The sequence below is a fragment of the Mustela putorius genome, unplaced genomic scaffold (assembly GCF_011764305.1).
Source record: "Mustela putorius furo isolate JIRA1106 unplaced genomic scaffold, ASM1176430v1.1 tig00000095_pilon_pilon_pilon, whole genome shotgun sequence".
NCBI classification, from domain to species: Eukaryota; Metazoa; Chordata; class Mammalia; order Carnivora; family Mustelidae; genus Mustela; species Mustela putorius.
Genome location: NW_025421280.1, coordinates 4,405,567 through 4,433,329, shown reverse-complemented (window position 1 = coordinate 4,433,329; position 27,763 = coordinate 4,405,567). Strand labels below are relative to the sequence as shown.

At 42.5% G+C, this 27,763-nt stretch overlaps 1 protein-coding gene across 4 annotated transcripts in view; it reads right to left on the bottom strand.

The window, feature by feature from the left end:
- The window catches only part of FRMD4B (FERM domain containing 4B), a 324,296-nt gene that overhangs the window by 167,001 nt on the left and 129,532 nt on the right, over nt 1–27,763 (bottom strand). Inside the window, exon 1 of one of the 4 annotated variants that reach the window (XM_004738336.3) lies at nt 7,899–9,092. The exons of the other annotated variants lie outside the window; for them this stretch is intronic. Within the exon in view, the coding sequence (XP_004738393.1) occupies nt 7,899–8,060 (162 nt within the window). The 5' untranslated portion in view covers nt 8,061–9,092. Of the gene's footprint in view, nt 1–7,898; nt 9,093–27,763 lie in introns of those variants that run through there. 4 annotated transcript variants of the gene reach the window in all.

Genomic DNA, 27,763 nt, shown 5'->3' with positions numbered 1-27,763 from the left:
GCCAGAATTTATACCTGTTATGTATGAACACCCATAGGCACTCATGTATGTAATTACATATGGATGTCCACTTTAACTTTTTTCATGAGAGTTTCATTTCTGCTTCCTTTCCATGCCCTACGTCATATTATCTCGTCTACAAAGTTTAGAACTCCCTATCTTATTTCCCATTTGAATCATTCACACTTTTCCACAACCACCACATTGGACATCCCAAATATAATGTTCATGATAAATACAGTGGGGAGTCAACAGGAAGTTATTCTGCGTCTCAGCTCCACCAAGACGAGCTGATAGGAGGAAAAACGAACGCCAATTTGAAAAGGCAGAAGAGTCTATTCTTAATTTAGTTTTTCAAGCTTGCCACAAAGTCTCCAAAATGTTTTTCAAAGACACTGAGACTAATCTTGTTGATTTTAAATACACACAGTCTTCTACAGGCTTCCCATCCTGTGAAGTGATGGGCTCAAACATTAACATAGTTTTCAGGATCTTGGCATCTCCGTTCCTTGCCATAAAACCCTAGGCTGTGATTACCAGAAAAGATGGCAGACGAATTTTCTCTGTGATGATAAGGAGACTCACATTTCATTGATCTGCCAGGTTTTTTTCTCCTTTCTGTAGGTATTAATGCTATTAACTGACTCCATGGCTGCCCGGAGTTCCCTTCAACAGGGAACCTGAGAGGCAGGCCGTGTTCTAAAATAAAGCCAGATTCCACATCCTTCACAACAGTGCAATCCTTACTCCTCACTTCCTTCCCGTGGGCCCTTCCTCAGTTCAGGTTTTGATCCTCACACCTGTTGAAGATGCTGTGATGTGGTGCCCAGATTTATTCCCTCAGTTGTCGGAAGCATTCTGAGCTGACAGCTCTCAGCCCCTTCTGGGGATTGGCCTCCCTTAAAGAGCAGCCTACGTCAAGGTCACTCCACATTCTCAAGGGCAGCCCACCTCCAATGATGTGTTGATGTACGCTGGGTGAGGCGGGGGTGGGGTGGGGTGGGGAGGACAGCCCTTTTCTTCCAAATGGGGACAACTCTCCCCATTCCAGAGCTACCTATGAGAGCAGCTGAAGCCCTCACTGAGCCTGAATTATAGACCAATTTCTCCTCTGCTTCTCCTGCTTCTTTCTAATCCCTTCTACAGGTGTTGATCTCAGTGCACTCTGCAGAAAGCATCCTGCATATGAATGCATTTTGGGAACCAAATTTGCAACAGCATCCGTCCGGTACCATGGTAGGACCACTTTTCCTGGCCCGCGTGATGGAGGGGGTTACATAATCAGCTCCGACCAACGACCTGCGAGAAGTCACATGAGCTACTTAGAGGCCAAGCATTTAATTACCAGCCCTAGAGAGCTCTTCACTCTCTATCTTGGTAACTGGCAAGGTGCAGGAACATTCTGTGAGCCTCCGTGACGGTGCGGAGCAGAGCTTACAGACAACCTGTGATTGGACAGACAGTATGAACCCAAAACAAACATGTGCTTCTTTAAGCCATTAGGATACTGGGGCTGTTTGTTGCCAGAGCACAACCTATCCTCTCCTGACTAACATCTGTATCACTGCAACAGCCTCCCAGCTCCCCTTCCCGCCTCCACTCTGCCACTCTCTCCCCAATCTATCAGCCTCACTGCTGCCAGGGATGGATCTAAATCAACCTCTCCCCTGCCCTCAAAGTTCTGAAGAAAAAACATAAAAATCCTAAAGTAAAAGATCATTCAAGTTCAGACATTATTCTCAATCAAAATCTCTGACTCCAACTCCTCTCTCTTTCTCTCTCTCCCCATCGGCCTTAAAAATCTGTTTATAATCCTCCCTCCCCAAAACCATGTTTCCTATGCCTGAAATGCCCTTCTGCCTTTCTTCATCTATCCAACTCCTACTTGTCCCTCAAACCTCAGCTGGAGAATTGCCTCCTCCAGGAAGCCTCCTTAGTTTCCTTCCCCACCCTTTTGGCTTTAATCCAGGCTGATTTAGATCGCCTCCACTGTGTATCTGAAGTTTCATTTCCTTAACTATCTCCCTCCTTGATAATAGATTCCTCGAGGTCAGGAAAAATGCCCATTTTGATTTTGTGTTGTTAACGTCTTGGCACAGCAGCAGAGCTGGGGTAAGCGCTTGGATCATGATTTTAGGTACAAATAAACCAACGGCAGAATGAATCAATCTCTAATTCCAATCATGTTCCACAACAAAGGACCTAGTAAAAGTAACCTAAACACTCACTCTGAATATTTGTTCACTAATTTCCTGGCGACTAGACATTTGATGAGAAAATTCTTTCATATTCCTTCAAGTTCTATTTTTTTCTATGATTGACTTTTCTATGACTTTTCTTCCTGTAGCATTCTCTACCCAATATGTTGCCTTTTTTTCCCCCCTAGGGTGTGAACTGGCAAACTTTCTCTAAAGGACTTGACAGTAAATATTTTCAACTTTGTGGCCAATACAGTCTTTGTAATAACTACTCTGCTGTAAGTAGTTAAGGCACAAGGACTCAATTCTGCCACTGCAGAGCAAAAACAGCCACAGATGACATGTAAATGAATGAGCAGGGCTGTGTGCCAATAAAACTTTATTTCTGAAAACAGGAGGCTGTGTGCCAACAAAACTTTATTTACAAAAATGAGAGACAGGACAGTTTTTTCCTGTGGCTCCCAGTTGTTGGCCCTCTTCTAGTCTGTGTAATTCAGAGGACTGTGAAGAGTGAAGGCTGGGGACAAGCAAAATATACATGGTTTGAGATGCACCCAGGCCACAGAGTGCTCAATAGGGAACTTGACTTTTGGAGGAGTTGGTCTTTCCCAGCCAACATGGTGGGATGCAAATTTCATGTGTTACCAGTTTATGGATCCTCAGAGTCTTGGATATAGAGAGGTTATTTCCTTAGAGACCTTAATGGGAGCTGCCTGTGATCGCCTAGATTTTTTGTATTGGCTTAAACAAAATGTTGGGGTGCCTGGGTGGCTCAGTCCTTAAGCATCTGCCTTCGGCAGTCAGGTTATGATCCCAGATCCTGGGATCAAGCCCTGCATTGGGGCTCCCTGTTCAGTGGGAAGCCTGCTTCTCCCTCTCCTACTCCCTCTGCTTGTATTCCCTCTCTCACTATGTCTCCCTCTGTCAAATAAATAATAAAAATAAAATCTTAAAAAAAAATTGTGGTCTACTGTGTGAATCCAAGAGCAAATCCCAAGGCTCACCCAATATACAATGAGGGAAGCCACAGTCTCTCTTAACATCGTTGCCTGCAAAGATGGGAATTTATTTCCAGAGAACTAGTATCACCTCTAAGAACAAGAGTTAACACCCTTAGCTACCCTTCATCAAGGACCTTCTATGGGTCTGGTGTTAAGTACTATACATACCCAAGAGCTAACATTAATTGAGCATTTGCTTGTACCAGGCAGGGTGTTCAGTGTTATAGATATTATCTCATGAGTTTTTCATCCTGCCCATTATGCAAGTACTGAAGTTCTCCCCTTTAACTCAGGAGGCTCAAGGAGGGAAAACAATTTGGTCAAGGTCAAATTGGCTGGACTTGGAGCCTACAACCTCTGCCTGGTCTGCATGGTCTGCTACTTCTCAGGACTAACTGCCTGCCCCAGGGGAGCTGACCCAGCCTCTTATGGCCACTTAAATATCTTGGATTCTGTCCAAGTTACCTCCTGCTGCAGGCAACGACTCCATTCAGGGTTAGCAAGAATTTCTACCTTTGAGGTGTCAGGATGAGGGGAAAACTTAATCCCAAGGAACAAACTGAGGGCTTTGTTAGACTATGTCACACTGAATAAAAAGCAAAAGGGTGTTGATTTTTTTCAACCACATTCTCCCATCATTTTCCACCTCAGTTGTTTGTTAAACTTAATTAATTGCTATTACAGAACCCATCCAGGCAAGATATCAGCAGGACAGATATATGGCTGATGAATCAGCTTTTAAGATTTAGCTCCAAATTGAAGGTGAATGTCCCGCCTGCGACTTTAACTGAAATCAGACCTTCACTCATAAAGTAAGTCTTTGTTCAAAGGCAGCCCCAGTACAACCTCCGCCTGTTCTTTATTTAGTCGTGTTACTACAGAAATGCCTTATAGCTAGTCTCTTAATTATTCATGGTTTTTGGCAAATCAAGTCTCATGCCTCTCCAATATCTAGGCGTAGAGGAAGTGTTCAATTCCAAAGAAATTATGCCTTCCCAGCTGTGCCGGCCAGGGATGGTGTGGTTGCCAAATTCCATATGACTAGGTGGGAGATCTTATTTCACTTATAGTATATGAACACACAAAACACTCCCAGGAACTGCCAGGTATTTCATGTAACAAATACCTCCTGCACCACCCTTCTTTCTCTCTGGAGTCACTGAGCCCTGGATTTTCCACAAAGACTTTTCAGCCTAGAAGCAAGAAAATGACGCCTTTTCATTATCAAGATGATAAAAAATGGGGTTCAATAAAATACGTAACCCTACGGGGTTTCCAGTTCATGTGCCAGTAAACTGGCCAGGACCACCAGACACTGATTGAGAAATTGTAATTATTGGACAGCAATAAAGGTGTTCTAATAGATGAGCCTCCACCCCGTTAACTTGAATTGCTGCGGCAAAATTCTTAGAAATGCGTTTGCCATGAATCTTTGTACTTATCTAGGCAAATGACTGTTTTATTTAAAGAGCTCTAGATTTGAGATTCTTAAAAGGCAGGTGCAGGGGACATTGCAGATTGGACCCCAACTGAGCACTGACCTTCCCCCATTGTTTGGCAGCTACGTGGTCTGCCTGGGACCAACCTCACTCCCAGCTGCAGAAATGGGTCTGCTCCCCCACTGGTCCAAGCCTTTCAGTATAATTAGTGTTTCTCAACAGTTACACTCATTATCATCGTCTTAAGGAGTCTCATAGATAGTTTTTTGTTTGCTAGTCACCCCCTCCCCCGGCAAATTCTAATGCCAAAAATATACTGTATCTCTGTTTAGGTATTGTATGCATATCTGTGTTTTATACACAAAAAGAGTAGGGTTTTTTTTATGCCCCCTTTCCATTCCCAAGAAATAATTGTTGCCTTGGGGTGGGGGGTGGGAATGTCCTATCACTCCCATTGAGAATGCCTGAATTATAATCTCATTTCCCAAGCCATTTAGTGCCTGGCACTAGGGGTGGGCACAGACCTTAAATTAATCTATCAGAGAGAAAACTGGGATTTTTTGATGAGAAATGTTTTTTTCATTCTAGATGGGTTCATATGTGGATCTAAGCCCTAGAACTGCTATCATAAGGGAAGAAACCAGCTAAAGGAAAAGCCGATACATGAAAAAGACAAGGCTAAAAGTATCATGGACAACAAACATTGTGTCTGGATCAAACCATACCTGAAGTTCATCAACTGCTAAACTTTTCAGTTTGTCAAAAGTCCCTTCTTTTTATTTTGTAGGCTAGAGTTGGGTTTCTTATTATTATAAATCCCAAATGACAGAGCAGATGGCATTTACGGGATGCTTCCTAAACTCTAGGCAATGTGCTAAATATCTTATGTATCAATTAATTCTTTTTGTTTTTAAAGATTTTTTTTTTATTTGACAGACAGATCACAAGTAGCAGAGGCAGGCAGAGAGAGGGAAGCAGGCTCCCTGCTGAGCGGAGGACCTGATGTGGGACTCAATCCCAGGACCCTGAGACCATGACCTGAACCAGAGGCAGAGGCTTTAACCCACTGAGCTACCCAGGCACTCCTCAATTAATTCTTTTATCAACCTCTGTGATTAATACATTGTATTTGCCATTTTATGAATGATAAACTGAATTGGGGTAAGATGAAGTAACTTACGTATGATCATACATAGGCAGAGATTGGATTTATTCTCGTGTCTCTCTAACTTGGAGCCCAAGGTACCAACCACTTCATATTACTGCTTTTCAGTTCTATACATATTTAAGTCACTATTTTCTTGCTCAGTATTTAAAAGACATTCATGAAAATGGTGTTTCTTTGCTAATAATTAACTTGTGTTGTACAATTAAGAAATCCATGATTCTCCCAAGTTTTAAAATATTTTGAGAATTCTTACTTCTCCCAAAGCCCAGGAAACTTGAGATCATTTCCTACTTATGAGTATACTCATAAAAATGGCTACCATTATTTTAGATGCTCTTTCTTATTATCATGAAAGGGTTGTGACTCAGTAACCACCCATTTTACAGAAAAGAACTTATAATTTAGTAGGACAGTCCTTAAAGCTGCTGTTCTGCTAACGAATAATGATTGAATAAAACTTACAGAGAATCCATAATGGGGGGTGTGTGTGTCTCAGGATTCAGGAACCTAACCTCATTAGTCACTAACAGCAAAGAAATAAGCAATATGTCCCCTGAACCTTGAGCAGAGATGCATAGAGGCTGCCTGTTTGGTTCCAATATTTTTGTTCTCCATTTGAAAGTTTCTCCAACATTAAAAAGCAAAACCAAAACTCTATGGGGGTCACTTCTCCTACAGACCAATGCAACAATGATTTCCCTAAAGACAGAACGACCGAGACACGGACACTTCTGGCTCCCCAAAACCAGGTAATCTGTATACTGTGGTCAGCAGGCATATGTCCAGGGCTCCAGAATACTCTCAAACCCCTTACAGGCTGTCCTGCTTCTCAGTCTGGCTTCTGAATTTTCCCAAAATGCAAGACATCACAGACATGTTCTCTAAAGCATGAGTCCTGAATGCATGAAGGAAATGCCGCTCATGTTGTAACAAGGATGATACGGACGGACATCAACAGTGACAAGGGGAGGCTGGTTCTTTACATCCCCTCAGTTTAACCTCAGGGGTTGCTCTTTTCATTTTGCTTGATGGATGGAAGACTACAGCTTGCCAAAACCAGAGGCTTGATCACATATAGGATCCAGTATGATGAGATATAAATGATAGCCATAGTGGGCACGGGGTCAGGGTAGGGGGCATCCAGGAACTATAACAGAGCTGCTTCCACATCACAGGGAAGAAAACATGATGATACAGTCCCATAGTAAACACCAGGTATAATCTTCCTAAATGCAATGTAGATTTTTTTTTTTAATCTCAAAGATATTAACCAACCCAGGCAAAGGACTTTTAAATCCACAAATGAAAAAAGAAAAAAAAAAAATCCAGGGAAGCTGCAGTCCCAGAGAAGATAAACGGACTCCTAGTTAAACAAAGTTGCTGCATTTTTTGCCTGCAGGATGGGACCTCGCAGGGAAATAAAGAGGCTGTGTTGTGTGAGGGGAGTAAATCCAAACGTAAGCAATCCAACCATCCGCGAGGCCACCCCTCCCTACCCTAGTCATCATCCTCCTGCAAAGTGTTCACAATTTGCTGTCCTTCCTCCAAAAGCCAGTAGACAGCGAATCAGCTTTTCCTGGCTCTGCCTTGCAAGTTGGGGATGCCTGGTGGAAAACTGAAATAAAATCAAAGGACAGAATACCCATCCAGCAAGGCCCCTCTGACCATAAATCGGTGTGAAATCCTCGGTCCTGAAGTGCTCACCCCCCATCCACCCTAATAAAGTGAAAAAGGAGGAATCATCTGAATGTCAAAGTCGCTTCCCGCAGACCCTCTGCTGCAAAGCTCCAGCTAGCTAGCTTTCTGAGCTAAGTGCCAGGCAGTATACCATCGCTCTGAACCAGATGTCTGCAAAGGCTGGTGCTAACTCGCAAATGTCCCCATGCCCAGTGGTGAAAATTCACAAGCTCTGTCAGGCAACAGTTATCCACGGATGCTGAACACTGGACCCAGGAATCAAGCAGCCCGCTAGGAGTTTAAAAAAAGAGGTGGAAGAAGAGAGAGAGAGAATCAAATCATACAGGTGGAACCGGCTTCCCAAGAGCGCCCGGCATCCTGCGAGGGCCCCGCGGCGCCGCGCGCCCTGGCTCACCTGGTACACGTCCCGCAGCCCGCACCACGTCCGCAGCACCTGGTGGCAAGCCCGCAGCCTCTCCGTGTACCATCTCCGCAGCGTGGACACGGTCAAGTTCCACACGAAGCGGCTGCCGCTGAACAGCAGGTCCTCCACGCCGCACATGAACACCGAAGCCATGCCGCCCCCTTCCCTGGGACCCCGGGGGGCCCGGCTCCCACCGCTGCAGCCCAGCCCAGCCCCGCCGCCGCGGCCCGACCGCCGGCTTCTGCGGGCAGCCCGGGGGGTCAAGCCTGCCACCAAACTCGTCTTTCACCGTGCGTCCAGGCCAGCCTCCCGCGGCATGCCCCGGGATTGGGCGTCCGCCAGCCAACGGCTGCGGCTGGCACACAGAAGCCCAGTGTCCGCCCCCGCCCGCTCCGCCGGCTGGCAGCGCCGAGCGAGCTGCGCTAAGCTCCGCCAGGCGAGCCCTCGGCGCTCCCGGGGCGCGGGAAGCCCTGGCCTGCGAGGACTCCCCCTGGCGCTCCCTGAGTGCGCTGGGCAGAGGGGGACGTGGAGCGACTCTTCGCATGCAAAGACGAGAGCTGCATTTCAGCGCTCTTGCTCGCACGTTCTCTGCACACACACACACACACACACACACACACACACCCCGTCTCCTAAACCGCTTTGGGGAGCATTTTACTTTACACTACAGAGGCTTTGCTCTGCACACGCTGATAAATACCTCTGGGCAGCCACAGAGGCAGGAGGAGGGGGAAAAAAAAACCCTCCACAGCATCCCTGTGGACCCCACTTCCCTGGGGGAATTAGCCCCGAACGTTTCTTTGGTTGTGCTGGAGGCAGGAGCTGAAGACACCAGTCTCAGAGCAACTAAGTGTCTGCGAGGCTGCACAACTCGCCTTTGCTCCTCAGTGAGGGTCTCCAAGAAAATGACAACCGGCCCTGTTGTTGTTGCCAGCCGGAGGGCAGGGTCCCCCACCTACCTATCCACTGTGCTAATTCCCATACAGCAGTCTGTTCACAAGCAAAACAAAGAGTGCTCTTGGTCTTTGGCAAATAGCTTCCAGTCACTGTTTGCTGGAACGTAGAAGCTCACAAGAGAATCCTTGCTTGGGTTCTGGAAAATTCAGCCCCTGGATATGTCTAGCTGCAGCTGTTAGCACAAAACAGCACAGGTAGTTTATTCCTGACTCAAAACTGAAGGAAATGGACCATGCCTGAAGTCACCAGACAATTAGTGTTTTGTTGTTGTGGTTGTTTGTTGAAGTTATCTCCCTGGAATTGATATTGCCTAAGGCATTTGGGGAAAGGAGCCCAAAGAGCCCACATACCACCAGTCTCTGTTTCCCTTTAGAATATGTGTAGAATTCAGTTCCGTATAATAGTATAACATTTTTTTAAATTTTATTTTTTTTCAGTGTTCCAAAATTCATTGTTTATGCACCACACCAGTGCTCCATGCAATTAGTGCCTTCCTTAATACCCACCACCAGGCTTACCCAACCCCCCACCCCTCTCCCCTCCAAAACCCTCAGTTTGTTTCTCAGAGTCCACAGTCTCTCATGGTTTGTCTCCCCTCTGATTTCCCCCAACTCACTTACTTATAGCAAAAGCACTGTAGCCAATTTCAGGATGTTATTTGTTTCCTGAATTCATCTGTAGGACAATGGTCTTTTTATTGGTAGTTTCACACCTGGGCTGTTATCTCAGCTATTAAGTGGCAGAGAGGTAAGGTGCCAAAGCCTTTCTCCTGAACTAGCTCAGAAGGCTTCAGAACAGATTATCGGCAAGTAAATCAGCTTTATTTCAGGTTTCAAATGTACCTTTGGAATCTTACTTCAGGTGAAACTCAATCAGTCAGAATGCAAAAATGTGTTCTCAAAGTGTCCATTGTTTTGGAAGGACCCATAAGCAGGAAATTTTAAATAACACTTCTACTACTACTTTGTACTTATTCTTATTACCAGTAAAATCACCTAAGAGTTTTTGTTGAATTAGTTCATTGGACACACGACCTGATCCAAGATTTGGAAACAATTCTTCGCGGTAAGTCTACCCTCTGGGCTCATGAGTATTAGCATTCTGGTGATGTTTTCCAAACACAATGGTCCCAGTGTTTACACAAAATCTGCGTACACTAGGTCTTATGGAATCAAAAGAAGCTGAGCTACGTATAGTTTGAAAATGAAATGTCATCCTTCTAATGGAATACTATGGGACTTCAAGAATGGAGTTTTAGTATGAGTGAATGGAGGTGGTACATTTATTTAATGAGGCAGTGTGACTGTATTCTCGGAAATGTTGGGCAGCAAGGGGAATACCAGAATAAAACCTCCAACAGGTCAATTATCTCTGTCTCATGGCACCACGCTCTCAGAAGACATGCTCTAGAAACTGGAGCTCTTATCTCTCTGTGCACAGGTCTAAAGTCAGTGCTCAATTCTGACCACAGTCATCTGCATTCCAGATTTCCGAAGTCGGTGCTTATACTATTTTCTGGGAAGTGGAATGTGCTGTCAGGGTTCTCAGAGTGCAGGACCTGAACCAGCAGCATCAACATCACTGGGGGGAACTGGCGAGAGATGCAAGTTCTCAGCCCACTCCAGAATCAGAAACTCTTGGTGTGAGGTCGGCAATCCCAGTGCTCATGTGGCCTCTGGGGGGATTCACACTACAGGGGGAAAAGAACTGCTGTAGGACAGGGCTGGCAGAAGCTAAGTCTCCTAGGAGAAAGACACCTGAGTTAAATCCCTGCTCTTTCAGACCTTGTACAAGCTCCGAAAACCTACAGAGCCTCAGTGTCCTCTTCTATAAAATGGGGATAATATCAGAATCCACTATCTAGGGTTTTGGGGAAAATGAAATGAAATATTCCATATAAAGTGTTTAGTGTAGCAGCTGGCAAAGGGTAAGCACCCAAAGAAAACAAATTACCACCACCACCACTTCACGCCAGTTATGAACTGTTTAAATTTTTTTTTCAATGAAACAGAAGTAAGGTGTGTGTGGTTTTTTTTTTTCTTGACTCTTTTTTTTTTACTTTTTTAATTTCAACTCATCATCTACATCTATTTTCCTATCTTTTTCTCTGGGTTGGAGATCACAGTTGGTGGTGATTTGTTTGCAGGGGGCAAGTCTGTCACTTTCATTCAAGTTCCCGAAAAGCTTTTTGAAGCTCCATCTTCCGTAGCACAGCCGCCCTTTGCTGGGGGACTTGGAGAGGCCGTGGATGCCCAGAGCTGGATCGAAGACAAATAAAGGCACCGATGTCCACCCTGGTGCTGCTTCTTCCCCACACAGCTTTCCTCTCCTGCATAAGGAGAAGTACAGAGCTCTAGGACAGGGAAGGAAGGGCAAGTTCCTCCTCGCGAGGGACCAATGGGGGGAGGAGGGTGGCCACTGAACCCAGATGTGCAGCTGTGGAGAAAAGAGCGACCCAAATGTGGCATCATTCTTAAAATGGACTAACCACATGGGACAAACCAGATCGTAGGCACACGCCCTTGAAGCTGGCCTGAAATTTCCAGTGGAAAGGGAGCTAAATCAAGCAGGCTACAAAATTATCTTGCTCATAATTTCCTTTCTTTCTTTCTTTCTAGAAGAGGACTTTCTTTCCTCTTCAGCATCACAGTTCCCTGCAATACGCTGTAATTTCCTGCAGCTCTCTCTGGAGGCTTAAAAAGATGCTTCGGGTGACAGCATTACTCATACACCTGGGAGTTCTGCTACGGAGGTAAAAGAGAAATTGTCATTATCCCTGAGGCTCCTGTAGGTTCTCCTTTGAGCAATCAGCAGGAAGAAGAGCGCAATGCTGGGAAGACAGCATGAGATGCCAACTCCTGTCTCTAGAAGGAGAGAGTCAGTAACATAGCAGCTTCCAGTGGTCCCTTCTGCCCATGAAAAATTCACTGCCAGTGGACATTTTTTTTTTTTTTTTTTGGACAGAGAGAGTGCAAGGGGGTGGTGGTGGGGGGGTAGAGGGGCAGAGGAAGAAGGGGAGAAGGAATCTCAGGCAGGCTCCATGCCCAGAATGGAGCCCAAAGGGGGGCTTGATCTCACAATCCTGAGATCATGACCTGAGCCGAAATCAAGTCAGATGCTTAACCCACTGAGCCACCCAGGCATCCCTGTGCCAGTGGACGTTTGTAAACAGTTTTGTCTACACACCTGAAAAGCCCGCATGGCTAAATTCTGATAGAGCTTGAATATCTAACTTGGGCTTGAGGGGGATGAAAACAAGATCTAGTTCAACGGCTCTCAATCAGGGGCAATTTTGCGTCCCTACCTCTGGAGCATTTGTCAATATATGGAGACAGTTTTGGTTGTCACAGCTGATGGGGGGAATGCTACTGGTGTCTGCTGGGTAGAGGCCAGGGATGGCCCTCAACATCCTCCAATCTCCAGGTCAGCCTCCACAAAAGAGAACTCTTCACCTAAAATGTCAGTCATGCAAACTGATGAACCCTGGTCTAGTTAAATGCTACACTTTGCTCTTCCTCTTACATGACTTCCGTGGGAGGAAACACTCTTCCCTCTTGATATTTTCTCCCAAGAGGCAGACTGGGGAGGGAAGAATGTAACAATCATCCTATGATGCTTTTCGGGCTCTTACAGAGAGCTATAATGAACTTAACGTCCTTTGAGAAAGAACTGGAATGCTATTTGCTATTATCTTTACCTACCTTTTGGCGATTTATCATAAAAATGTGGAATAGTTCATTTTCATCATCAACTATTTTTATTATGGTACTTGACTTCTGGTTTTATCATTTCATTTAAATTAGAGACTCCTTAGTTGGGGAAAAGATTTTGTGGGGCCATTTCAAAAATTCCCACCACAATGACGCCAAGGTACAACACTAATGTCTCCCTTGGGCCATGCAATGCTGCAGAATCTCTCCTATGACAGGATATTTCCCTTACTTCTTCTTTTCTCTATTATAAGCTCTATCAGGAAGCCCTGGGGGTGTGTTGGGGGTGGGTGGCTGGATGGTCTCTCTTGGTTGAAGAGTACCGCTTGCACTGGAAAATGTTTTGTGACCCTGGGCTCAGCCAGGAGTCCTCCAGTCATTATGACATCAGTGACAAAAGCACCTCCACACATTGTGAATGCCCCTAGGTATGATAGGAGCTACCCCCATTCAGAAGCCACTGGAAGCAGTAGGGAAAAGGTCTTATTCATATCTGTTTCCCCAGTGGCTGTCACATAGCAGGCAACCAGTAAATGCTTATTGAACTGACAAATGAATGACTGTTTGTCTCAACAGTGAATACAGAAAGAAGGTCTTCCATTTCCCAAATACATACTCTTGTAGCTTTAAAAAATTATGTATTGAGTTTGCATTATATGTCAGGCAGGGGACTAAGTACTTAGAATGCACTGTAACAAAACAGAGATGATCTCTGTCCGGCAGGCCTTAGAGTAGAGTGGGGGAAGGCAGACAACTGACCAAGTAATAAGAGGAAGCGGGCACTGCCACAAGAGTTATAAGGGAGACATGTAATGTAGGATGTGGCAGGGGGTGGGGTGGGGGAGGGTCAGAGAACGCATCACATGACACTGCAGCTGAGACAGAGGGGTGAGTAGGAGAGAGCTAGGTACGGGGGAGGACACACGCAAATAATGCTCCAAATAACGTTCCACGCAGAAAGCAGTAAGAATGAATCCTCTATGATAAGACAGATCCCAGATTTGTGGAACTTAGAAAAACCAGCAGTAGAGGATGTTTGAACAGCAGCAGAGGCAGGGAAGCCCATCTGGGCAGCAGATGCAGAGTTCCAGGGGTGAGAAGAAAAGGCTTAGCATAGGCTTGTGGGAATGTCTACATAACTAAGCCAGAGGAGTCAACATTTCTCTCACCCCCACCCCTCCCTGGGGACCCCAGAGTGTTAACCTGCAGAACAGGGTGAGGATTTGATGGGTGAAGGTGCTCCCTTCAAAGAACTGTGCAGAGGGAGGCTTCTCATTCAGGGGCTCTGTTCGCCCCTCCCCTTTCTATACCCCACCCCAACCAAGGAAGAGGTAGGAGGGTTTGGCGGGGAGAGAAGTTCTGGTTCGATCCCACCTGAGCCAGAGGCTGGGTGGTCTTATTCTTCCCTCCATCCCTGTGTTCCCTCCTCTTTCCATTTGGCTGAGAGAGCGAGAAGGATCTTCCAGTCTTGGACTCAAGCAGGAGGCGATGGAAGGGAGTCTGCGGAAGTAGCAGAATCCGGAAGGGGAAGGAACCAGTTAAGATTGCCCAGGGCTGACCAGTAGGCTGAGCAGTAGGCTGCAGCCACCATCCTGACTTTGAATGGCTTTTTGGCATCATAAAGATCTACGAACTCTACAAACTAAATAATATCCAAAAAGGGGGGCAACATGCTAGATGCCACATTGTCTCCATTTTTACTAGTCAATCCATTGAACAAATAGTGGAAGCTCCTGCCACGTCAAATGTTAGAAGTCATCTATGTAGATAAGAAAGCACTTGGAGGGGATGTTGGTTCCAAAGAAGCCCACAGGGGTGAGTGGGAAAGAGCTGACCTTCCTCTTGAAAGAAGAAATAGTATCAATGTTGTGACTTACCTCCCACCCCCATAATTTGTCACCTTTTATTTATACTTAATTTACATGCATACCAACTAGGACAAAATTAAAATAGTAAGAAATTGGTCTATTTAGCACTTTAAAAAAAATTTTATTTATTTATTTGAGAGAGAGGAGGGGAGGAGCAGGGGGAGAGGGAAAGGGAGAGAGTGTCTCAAGCAGACCCCCCCACTGAGTGAGGAGACTGATGCCTGGCTCGATCTCAGGACCCTGAGATCAAGACCTGAACTGAAACCAAAAGTCGGTTGATTAACCATTGGTGACATCCAGAAGCCCCTATAGTACCTTTTTTTCTAAATAAAGTCAGGTCCACATGTAGCATCAGTTGATTTCCACAGTGTTCTCCCAAGGTCAAATGGAGAAAGGATATGCTGGTCCCATTTAATGCATAAATAAACTGAGGCACAGAGAAGCTGGGTGATTAGCTGAAGAGCAGAGGGAAAAGCATTTATAAGCATCTTAAATACCTGCTAATTTTTTAATCCTTCTAATTTGAGAGTCAAAAGGACCATTTCTTTTGTACTGATATTATTTTCTTTGGCCTCATACTATAATTTATAGGGTATGAATGGCTCTGGGACTTATTTATTCCTTCAGGAAGTGAAGGGGACAAAATGCCCACCCTTTGGACTCACCCAATTTAAGTAAGAATAAAACAGTGATGAGAAGAAAAAGAAAATGAAAAGCAGTAGAATTTTTTTTATGGGGGTTAAGAGCAGTTACTTGAAACCCAATGGACCTTCACTTCTATGCAATAAATGAAAGAAGAAAACCAAAGACACATCAAAAATCTTGACTCTCCAAAGATCAATCAAACTGTGTATGTGGCAATAACTAGTAAAATGAAAAAGAGAAATCAGCCAAGATTGAAGGTTTGCAAAGTAGTAAGAATTCACAAGACTAGGTATACTCTGGCCATCAAACAAAGAAGTTATAAAAAATACATTTTCCTGTTATTACTAAAAAATACAGAATGATTTGGTAGGATTATTACTAGGAATTTCGACTATTTGGCCCTGGGCAGCAAGAACAAAATACAAGCAAAGTTTGGCATGTAAAAACCAAAAAAAAAAAAAAAAAAAAAAAGGTATTTATTTTATCTTGCTTTCCTAAAATTAACTTAAAGTTGGTATTAGTGACGTAGCATTCTCAACTACAAAAGGGACTGTCAACAAGAGAAAGCAGCTGAAAGCAGCAAGCTACAGGCCCAGGGCCTATGGAGATTTCATAGAGTCAAGAAAACAGTTGTATATTCTTCAGATCAAAAGTTTAGAGAGCTCTAGGCAGTATTTGAGAAGAATGAGGAAAAGAACTTCATGACCTGGTCTTAAATCAATAACAAAGGAAAGAAACAGGAGTTTCACTCCAGAAGGAGTTGGCACCAAAGAAATTTAAGGTAGATGTCCTTACTCTAAAAAAAATTCCATGATAATCTCAGTGTGGTGGGCTTGCAGATGATTTTGATTTATTCTTCTACTCTTTATATATTTTGGCAGATGGTGTCAGCTGTCTTTTCATCAACCATCCCTCTTTTCAGAGTCTTCATTTTCCTTATCCCCGAAATGAACTATGATTGATTTAAGGGAAAGCATGACATTCCATCTGTCAATAAGATGTAAAGTGAAGCTTTCTGAAAAGTTTTTATTTGATTTGATTTGTTTGTGAGAGAGAGACAGAGAGAGACAGAGAAGCCACATGTGGGTGGTATTAAAAGGGGCAGAGGTTAGAGGGAGAAGCAGGGTCCCTACTGAGCAGAAAGCCTGATGTGGGGCTTGATCCCAGGACCCTGGGATCATGATCTGAGCCAAAGGCAGATGCTAAACTGGTGCCCCACTAAAGAATTCTGGAAAACATTTCCTCTGAAAAAAATGGAACACAAGAATTTTGTCAGCATATTCCTTGATTCCTGCTTGGGGCATTGTCAGATGAAGACACAATGCTTTGAGCCATAGCAGCTATCTTGTGATGAAGAGGACATGCACTGACACCAAAGATAGGAGAAAAAGGGATGGTCAAATCTGGGTCTTTGATGACTTTGTAAATTTACATGTCAGATCTACCTAGGAGCAGTCTATTTTCAGATAACTCACAGTGAGACTTAAACAATAAAAGACCTCACATAGTTTAAGCTGTTTTAGTTGGATGTTTTGTTATGTTCAATAGATTACATTTCAAAACTAACCTCAAAGCCATAGTAATCAAGACAGACTAGTACTGGCATAAGGATAGACACATAATGGAATGGAATAAGGATCAAAAGTGCAGAAACCAATCCACATTGATGGTCAACTGATTTGTGCGCCAACACCACTCAATGGGAAAGCGTAGTGTTTTTAGTAAATGGTGGCAGGACAGCTGGACAGTAACATCAAAGGAATGAATTCGAACCTCTACATCACATTGTATACAAAAATTAACTCAACATAGATCAAAGAACTAAAAGTTAAGAGTGAAATTTAGGGGCGCCTGGGTGGCTCAGTGGGTTAAAGCCTCTGCCTTCGGCTCAGGTCATGGTCCCAGTGTCCTGGGATCAAGCCCCACATCGGGCTCTCTGCTCAGGAGGGAGCCTGCTTCCTCTTCTCTCTCTCTCTGCCTGCCTCTCTGCCTACTTGTGATCTCTCTCTGTCAAATAAATAAATTAAAAAATCTTAAAAAAAAAAAAGTTAAGAGTGAAATTTTAAAAAATTGTGTATCTTTGTGGCACTGGATTAGAGAGTGATTTCTTAGATACGCCACCAAAAGCAAAAGTAACAAAAGAAAAACTAAATAAATTGGCCTTCATCAAAATTAAAAATTTTTGTGTTTCAGTACAAATACATTAAATACAATAAATAAAGTGGGGGAAAAAAATCCAAGACACTGACTGGGAAAAATATTTGCCAATCTTCTATCTGATAAGGAAATTTTATCTAGAGTATATAAGGAGCTACAACTGAATCAGAGAAAGACCAATAAGCCAATTTAAAAGTAAAGCAAGGGATTTGCATAAACAATTTTAAAAAACAGATACATAAATGCCTCCTAAGCACATATAAAGATACTCAACACCATGAATCCTTTGGGAATTCAAATCAAAACCACAGTGGTATACTATTTCACATCCACTAGAATGGCTATCACCAAAAAGAAGTACAATAACAAGAGTCGGCAAGGATGTGGAGAAAGGAACCTCACACATTGTTGGTATGAATGTAAAATAGGGCATAGCCACTGTGGAAAAGATAAGCGATTTATCAAAAGGTTAAACAGAGAATTACCCTATGACCCAGCAATTCCATTCCTAGGTATATACACTAAAGAAGTGAAAACAGGTGTTTTAAAAAACGAACTTGTACACAAATGCTCATAGCTACACCGTTCCTAATAACCAAATGGTGGAAGCAACCCACACATCTACCAGCTGATGAACAGACTGAATAGAAAGTGATATATCCATATAATATAAGATGAGTTAGCAATAAAAAGGAACGAGGTATATTCCCAAGAGAATGGAAATGTGTTCCGTTATGTTCACCCAAAAGTTGCACACAAATGTTTATAGCAGCATTATAGATAAGAGTCAAAAAATGGAGACAGCTCAGATGTCACTTGGTAGTGGACACATACCAGGTGGTTCAGCTATATAGAGGAATATTACTCAGCCACGGAAAGGGATGAAGTAATAACACATGCTACAGCATAGACAAATCTTGAAAATATTATGCTAAGTAAAAGACACCAGACAAAAACCATATATCCATAGAGACCAAAAATAGATTAGTGGTTGTCAGGGTTTTGGGGGGATGGAATGGGAAGAGACTAGCAATGGGTATGGAATTTCTTTTTTTGTAATTTATTTTATTAAAAAAAATTTATTTAGAGAGAGAGAGAGAAAGAGAAGAGGGGGAGGGGCAGAGGGAGAGAGAGGATCTTAAGCGTGTTCCACACTCAGCATGAGCTCAACATGGGGCTTGATCTCATGACCCTGAAATCATGATCAGAACTGAAATCAAGAGTCAGGCACTTAACTGACTCAGCCCCTGGGGTATCTTTTTATAGTAATGAAAATAATTTGTAATTAGATTATGGTGATCACTGTACAACCTTGTGACTATACTAAAAACCACTGAATTGTGTACTTTAAAAGGGTGAGTTTTGTGACTTGTGTCTAAATTAATCAAGAATAAATAATCAAGCCATCATAAAAAAATAAGTAACAACAGAAGAGGAAATACTGATCCATGCTACAACATGGATGAATCTCAAAAAAACTATGCTAAGTGAAAGAAGACAGCAAAAATGATGTCATTTACATAAAGTATCCCAATTAGGCAAGTCAATAGTGATGGAAAGTAGTGGTTGCCTATAGGGCTCAGTGGGGCGGTATGAAGGGAGAGTAGGGACATGGGGAATGACTGCTAATGGTTACAGGGTTTCTTTTTAAGTAAATGAAAATATCATAAATTTAGCTTATAGTAAAGTACAAAACTCTGTCAATATACTAAAAGCCATTGAACTATACACTTTAAACACATAAAGTGAACTCTATCTCAATAAAGCTCTTACCAACAAGCAAACACACAAATAAATAAATTTTAAAAAACAGAATACATCCTAACCCTTTACTTATATTTTCTGAATACTCTACAATGAGCATACAATACTTATTTCTGAGGAAAAGGTGTTTGAATTTCTTGATTGGAAAAAAATGTCTATTATACGAAACAGAGTAAAAATAAAAGCAGGAAATCAGTACTGCAGACGAACTCTACTGTGAAACTCAGTAAATGCAGGCAGATTAAAAAAAAAAAACACAGGAAAATACATCAAATTAATGATAGTGATTTTGAGTTTGGTTCACTTGATGCTTTTTATTATTATTATTATTATTATTATTATTATTATTTGGGAGGCCTTCCTTTTCCTGCTTTGCTATATCAGCACATATTACTTTTTGATTTCTAATTCTGAAATGCACATGGAATCATACAAAAGGTTATTCTACAGTGAATGAAATGTTACCTCTCTCTCCTATCCTGGTTCCCCAGCTGATTTCCAGAACTGCCATGTAAGATTGCTCAAGTTGTTTACTGCACAATGGTATGTGGCTGAGGAAGTGAGGAGAGGTTATAATCGAGCCTGAGCTCTGCTGGATAAGCCATAACTCATAGCTCTGAGGAAACAATCCTTTTCATCTACACCGCATGAAAATGCTATGTAAGGAAGTGGCAGCCCTGCCCGTCTCCCCTCCACAAAGGCTACCACTATTTCTAGTTTTTTGTATGCGCCTCCAGACATAGTCCATGTTATCTAAACAGATACATCATGCTGTATGGATGAAACAGTTATTTAAAAGGAATAAAGGAATACCAGGAAAGCAATACAGTGTAATCAGAATTGAAATACTTCTAGAGAAGTCATTCAAGGTAAAATAGGATTAAGAGGAAGGAAAAAAAAAAACCTATTTGTAACAAACAAGTCTGAAGGGAAGAATCCTCAGGGCAGGGATTGCTGGATTTTCTTTCAACGCAGCAGTTTCCAATTCACGTATGTTGTTTAAGCAGCAAATGAAATTGATTGAAACGCAGTGGCCCAGTGGGTTGATATCTGGTACTTAATTCACCACACGCCCCCCAGCTTAGAAGAGTACGATGGTGTGCTCATGGTCCAGCTTCCACTATGGAGAACTTGAAAAAGGCTTTCATCTCCTGACAAGCCTGGAAATGAGTGTCCCCAATATGAAGCCTGGTACTTCCATTTCATTCACTCTACTGTCCTTGAAAACAATGAGAATTGCTCACACAGAAATGTAGAGCCCTCTATTAATCTGGAGTCTATTATCTCTCTATATTTATTCAACTTGGGCTGAAGTTTCTACTTATCGAGGGAAAATGATGGTTAAGTCAGTAAATAATTCAAATAATGAGATTGGACTGCGAGGATTGTTCTGACACTCTGAGTCACCTTTTCAGCTTCTTGTCTGTGATTCCTACCCCATGTTCTTCCTCATCACAGAAGGCAACACCAGTCTTCTTTTGGGTTCCAACTCCTTTACCCTAGGCTTTTTATCTGATATTCCTTCAGTTCTGAATACTCTTCTTCACCCCAGAATTTCACCCAGCGAACTCCTATTTATCTTTCCAGACTTAGCTTGAATGTTGATCCACTATAGTAGGAGAGTACCCCTCCAGACAATACATACCACGAGTGCCTGCCTTGCCACCATTGTGCCACCATTGCTTAGCACCTGGCTCATAGTAGGTTCTCAATAAACCTGACCATCGAGTCGATGTCCATGCAAAAGCTATCCATGATCCTAGGAGGGCCTCACTCATTTGAACAAATAAAGTGTTATTTAAAAGAAAGCTTAGAATTAACAGAGAGCCAAAAATAAAAAGGCTTGCAAACTACTCCTTAGGACTAGAAGTATCTTCCAAGGAAAAAGTGGGGAGAATATGAGGCTGGATTAGGGCAATTCTTGGATGAAAAACAAGACTGGGAAAAAATGGTTGGGACCTAGGAAGGTGATCAGATGACTTAAGTGTGAGATATTTCTACTACAGCAGGACACTGTGTGCTAAGAAGGTGATATGTGGAACCATCTTGATTTTAATTTGACCTGATCCAAATAGGTCTTGACAGTAGCAGTGGGATTATATAAGACATATTTGTCCTCCTAAGTGGCTTATTCTCTAAAGCCCCTTTCAAGAGTGCTTGGAACGTACAGAAACTGGTTCTGTTTCTATTACAAGTTATGCTAGGAGCAAGATAAGAAGACTTGAACTCATTTGCCTTGTGGATTTGCTCCCTGTTTCTATTTCTAAAACAGAATACTTAAGTCTGTTAACTGATTAACTACAAGAGTGCTGAGAATGTCAACAGTTACTGGCATTCTTTTTGAATGTTATTTTCCATACATGCCACTATATAGTTTCAGAGATGATAAAGAATTGAAATAAGTAATTTAAGATACTCAATATAGAATTAAATAAATGCCAAACATTTTATTTACATGATAAAACACAACTACCAAAAACATCCATCAGATTATGTTCAAGCTGAAGAAGAATTTTCCAAGGCCCACAACCACTGAATATGGTTGTGTGGAAAGAAGAGCATCCAGACTAATTAAATTTCCTTCCACAACAGTAACATGTATGCAGACTGGCTCTTTTCAACTATTCCATTCAAGTAAACTACATGGCAGAGCCTTCAGGGGCCAAGGGTGGGTCCCGGAGCAATTTTAATGATGGGAAATTGAATTCACCATTTTTATCTTTATTTTTTTAAAGATTTTATTTATTTATTTGACAGATCACAAGTAGGCAGAGAGGCAGGCAGAGAGAGGAGGAAACAGGCTCCCCACTGAGGAGACAGCCTGATGTGGGGCTCAATCCCAGGACCCTGGGATCATGACCAGAGCCGAAGGCAGAGGCTTTAACCCACTAAGCCACCCAGGCACCCCCACTAATTTTTATCTTAAAGATTCACGGAGATTTTTATTTTTCTCCATAATATATCTTTGATTTTCTTTTTAAAAATACATTAAGTAAAAATGCTGGTACAGGAAGATTTACAACGTTTAATTTTGGTTTCCTATACACCCTTGGGGCACCTCCTAATACTCACTGAGGACAGTACATGACCCCAGTGTAAGAAGCACAGAGGTAGACATTAGGGGATACAATCATTATAGTCTAATCAAACTTCAGAAAAGCTTTTAGCTTAGTTAAAAATAAAGTTTTTGCATCAACAAATGATTAAATACAGTAATCTGGCTGCCTGGGTGGCACAGTTGGTTAAGGGCCCAACTCATGATTTCAGCTCAGGTCATGATCTCAGGGTCAAGAGATCGAGGTCCGCTTAGGGCTCTGTGCTCTGCACAGAGTCTGCTTCAGTTTCTCTCTCCTTCTTCCTCTACCCCTACCCACCATGCTCTCTCTCTCTCAATCTATAAAATAAATAAATAAAATGTTAAAAAAAAACAAATATGGTAAACTCTGTATAGACAATTCTTCTGTAACCTCAGAGATTCCTATCAACGCATATACTACACTGGAGTGAACTTCTTATTTCTTATGCTTGTCCAAGTGGTCCTAGGGCAATTACCCAACATCCATTCTACCCCAAATAGGTAGCTTAAACTAATTATGCTAATCCCATTCTCACCCCCATATGATTGGTTTAGGAAGGGCATCTGATACAGTCTTGGCCATTAAGACCCAAGGTGAAGTCTCTTGAGGGGGTTTCTGGGATAGGTTTTCTAGAACTGGCAGAGCCACCTTACCACTAGCTGATGATGAAGCCAGACAGAGATTCCATTTAAGCAAGCCAATGATCAACAAGGGAAATTGGAGTCTTCAAACACTGTTGTGGGATGCCCACTTCTGTGAGATAATATGATTTCCTTATCAATTAAGCCAATTAATGTGTGATTTCTCTTTTGCCTTAGGAGACCTTTAACAATACAGTTTACATTAGACTGGAACTTTGTCAAGGGCAGGATGTATGATTAATTTTTTAAAATTTAATCTTATTTAAATTCAGTTAATTCACATCTGGCGTATTACCAATTTCAGAAATAGAGTTCAGTGATTCATCAGCTGCATATTACATCACAGGAGGATGTATGATTTATTATCTTTGTATCCCAGAGTCTAACACAGCATCCTACAGATAGTAAGGGCCTAATTAATATATGTGGGATGAAACTGAACCAATTATCAACCTTAAGATGTACAAAGTTGGTTTCCTCGTCAACTCTAGGCCTCCTAGATCTCTAACTAACCCAAACAAGCAGCCCAGATTATAGACACTATGATATGAAGGGAGGTGAGTTTCCTGGAATCAAGAGCTAGTACTACAATTGACCTCAGTATATCATTTATAATATATATGAAAAACACAATTGAAAGGGATAAAAAACTCTGGCTAAGGAAGTCGTGAGAAAGATCCAGAGTGATTATTTTGTTTGAAGGAAGCACCATCATGGCGTGTCCAGATTTTGGTACTATTCATTCACATATGGAATGCAGGAGAGGAACAGTGCCCGTGTGTTTGTAAAACAGCCAGGAGGAATACCAGTACTCGCTGGACGTGTAGATAATACTGATGATACCCTGTGTGTGCATCTCCACTAGGGAAACATGAAGGTTACGTAAAATCCCCACCTCCTCATTAGCGTGAACTGTCTGGCTTGTACAGGTACTTTGAGGTTTAGTGTGGATTAGGGGCCTCAAATGGACACACGGGTATTCCCTAGAAAAGGAAGATCTAGTCCCTCCTGATATTCCTTAGATAAGAAGCTACATGCACGGCATTGATTTAGGGAGTTATATGCACATGGACCCATCCTCATGTCCTCAAAAACTCTGAAGTATTATCACCATCCCCCTTTTAAAACTGGCCTACCGAGGCAGTGTCTTCCATTAACCAAGGAAGAACAAATATAACAAAGAATGTCATGTAATCTAGCATTCTCCAAGAGAACCTTTTCTAGCAAAGCAAAGGGTTCAGTGATGGGGAAATTTCAACAGGAAAGAGGGAAACTTCCCCATCAGTTAAGTGGAGAAATGGATCTCATTCCTGCCATTACTGCTTACCCCCGAGACTATGAAACATTGGGCACTATTCAAGTAGAGTCACGGGATCCTTCACAGGGAGGAGAAACAGGCTGGACAGGTTCTGAAGTGCAGAAACCTTAAATATGTATCAAATGCAATCATCTTAAAAAGAAAAGAGGCTTAAGGACATGGTCAGATCTTACAAGTCCAATGTACTCCAGTTATGAAATACAGCGTAGCATTCTTTCTCACTCTTCCACACATGTGTACATGTATGCAAATGCACATTCACACACACACCACACTGGTCTCTCTTTGCACATTTAATTCTACTTAAAATCAGAGACAAGTCTATCCCTAAGGATATTTTCTTCTGGGTTCTCTTAAAGAAAAGTCAAATAGGAAATACATGCCAAAAAAAAAAAAAAAAAGGTGGGAGGTTGGGGTACCAGGTGGTGGGTATTAGAGAGGGCACAGATTGCATGGAGCACTGGGTGTGGTGAAAAAATAATGAATACTGTTATGCTGAAAATAAATTAATTAATTAAAAAAAAGAAAGAAAGGAAATCCATGTAAATATATTTCCCCTGAGATTTCAGTCCAGTAATAGAACTCCAAAAAATCAAAAATTTACAGGCCTTTTAATCTAATCATTTTCTTTCTCTTTTTTCTAATCTAATCATTTTCATCATATCATTTTCTTTAATACTAAGGATGAAAAAATGTGACTTTTCATTTAAACTTGTTTATTAGATTTAAAAGTATCAGATAGAGCTTTGGTTATAGTTTATTGATTTTGGTTATAAAGCATCCATTAAGCCTTTAATTCTTACCATGGTCTATGAATAGTTATTATTAATACCTCAATTTTACAGATGGTGAAACTGAGGCATAGAGCAGTGAAGAAGTGACAGGTTCAATTCAGAGACTGGAGGCAGACTCTGGGGATCCAGAGGCCAGTAGTCAAGAAAGAACAGTAGATTTAGCACTTGGTACTGGGTGGAGTTGGGCACAACCAAAGTAGGTCAAGAAAGATAAAAAGTCAAGTTCGTATGAATGGGTGAGAATGAGGACATCAACAAGGCATGGAAAAAGTGGAGTTGGTTGGATCAGAACCCAAAATTCCATGGGAATGCAATAAGGCTGCAAGAGGTCTTGTTATATCCATGTGTGTCTACCCCTAGGGCAGTGCTCGCCCAGTGATGGCACATTAACAAGCACCAGGAAAGCTTGCTGAAGCAGGCAAGAATGGAAGGGGTTAGAAGTGTGGTCCAGCAGCTAGGAGAGAAATGTGGGGTGTCAGTGCCAGCTACACGGAGCCTGTAATATCTTTATTTGCCAGAGATCTTTGCTTGCAAATAACAGAAACATAATTCTAACTCATTAAAGCAAAACAGGAAGGGTATTGTCTGGGTGTCTGGGGTACCCTAATGTCTACCTCTCTTCCACTCTCTGAATCTAACCTGCCACTCTCTTAACTTCCCTAAATGGGGGGACAGGCAGGGTCAAATGAGCCTTGAGGATGCCAAGAACTTTTTCTTCCTTCTTGCCCTTGCCAATACTTCCTTTGCGTGGTCCACTCGTTTTCTCAGGTGTGCTATCTCAACAGGGTATAAAAAAAAAAAAACCCACAACCAAAGGCAGCTCCAGGCATATGTCCTTCTAGCCTACTCATGAGTCAGCTCTATCCTGCCAGCTCCAGTAGGTTAAATCATGGGAAAGCATGCTGATGAACCTTTGTAAGCACTGTGGTTTGCGTGGAGGGGACGGTGGTGTGCGTAGTGATCGGCTCAGCCAGAAGCAGAAGCCATGCCAAGGCCCAGGAGGGTGGGGTAGCAAGGCTGGCAGTGCTCTACTGAAAAACTTGGTCAGAGTGTGGAAAGAACTTGTCCCCCAGTGGAGGAACTTCCTGTTACCAGAGAAGGAGGTAAAGGGATGCCAGGTGGCAGAAACAGCTGATGTTCTCTATGAGGCCTCTCACCTTTGAGAAAAGCTAACATACAAGCTAAGGTAGAACCATTGTTAAACCATAGTGACCTTGCCTTGAAATACACCACAGTGTCTGGTTTATTCTGGTACCATATTTTCTAGTCCTTTCTTTCTCTGTGCCAGAAATTAAATAATCCACGATGACGTGTTTCCTGCTCTGTAGGAATGCCTTCTAGTTCCATGGCATTCCATAGAACTCAAATTTAAATTTAACTTGGTCCTTCCTAGTGAAACAGTACCCCAGAATTAATAGTAACAGTCTTTATATTAAAGTGATTTCAAATAATATTCGTTAGGATTTTCAATGATTTGGTTAAGGGCACCTCAGGTATAATACATATTAAATTCTTCCATCTGTTCCAGGGATGGATGCATTGCTTTTTATTTTTTTCACCCACAGAATATCAATAACACCACATTCTTAATTTTATTGGGATCTCATAAATCTAAAAGCTTAAAATATTATTAAAAAGGCCCTCACTACTACTGCCATCTGGGAGGGCACTTCTTATTCCCTTTCCATAAAAGGCACAAGGTGCCAAATGCTAAAACCTTTTGCCAAGGTTGGTTTTTAAATGGTTTTTAAATGGCCGAAGGCATGCTCACTCCGTCACTCACTTAAAAGTTAAAGCTTCAGTTTCAATGAACAATGGCTCTTGGAAAAACCTGCACTGGATTCTAGCCAGCACTCCACAGCCATGCCTACAACTTTGCTGTCACAATGCCAGCTGTGCAAGGCTTGAACCAAAGCGTTCCAGTGCATCTGGGTCCCTCCAGTCAATAGTTATCACTTCTATGCGCTCAGATGCTCCCCAGCCAGGATGGAGTATCTTTCTCCTGCCAACTGCCCCTTTAAATAGGCTTGCCTCGTTTCCTTTGTAAAATATTCACTTTCCTTCCTGTCCTCTTCTCCAACTTCTGGAGGCGAAAAGCAGCAAGAAACTGCAAAGCGATGCTACCTCCTCATTTGCAATTTGCATATCACCTCCTCCTTAGAACAGTCTGTTTTGTGGCAGCAAATATGGTTTTTGGGGCAGGTCACCGCAGTTGTCAATGGATACCTATCTTTAGTCGATTCTTAACTATCACTGTTAACACCAGTTTTTTGAGGAAGTAACTGCACCAGCATTTGAGAAGAGCATCTGCAGGGGCTTCCTGAAATCTGAGTCAACCAGAACACAGGATGAGTGTGGCTTGCTTTAAGGAAGCTATGGTAATAACCTAGATACCTCGACTCTAGCCCATGGCAATACTATATATGAATTCAACAACAGGAGAAAGAATAAGGTTTAGCTGTAAGTAAGAAAGAAATGAACCACTCCCAGTAGTTCCATCTACGAAGCTACTCAATGAGGATGACATTGATATAGGACTCTAGAATATTCCCAGTGGACCTCAGTTGCTGGGTGCCTCTCACGGGACATTGCACCGAGTCCTAAATCTCCTATTTTTAAATAGCAGGCAGAGGCATTTTTCCTATAGCATGGGCCCTAATCACGAGCCAATGACTTCATCAAAGAAACAGAGACAGTGGATTAATTTCCAGCTCTGGACTTAATAAGAGATGCTATGTCTGTCTCTGACATGGCAACCAAAAGAAGATTCAAGAATTTTTGTCTTATGTGATTCTCTGACCTGATGGTGGCCACTGGACTAGAGAGAGAAAGGGGTTTTCCACTCAAATGCCAACTTTGGTTGATTAGTAGGGCCTGCCTTGGCTTTACCTTCAAGAAGGAATCTGAGGCTCTGTGGGAAAGAGT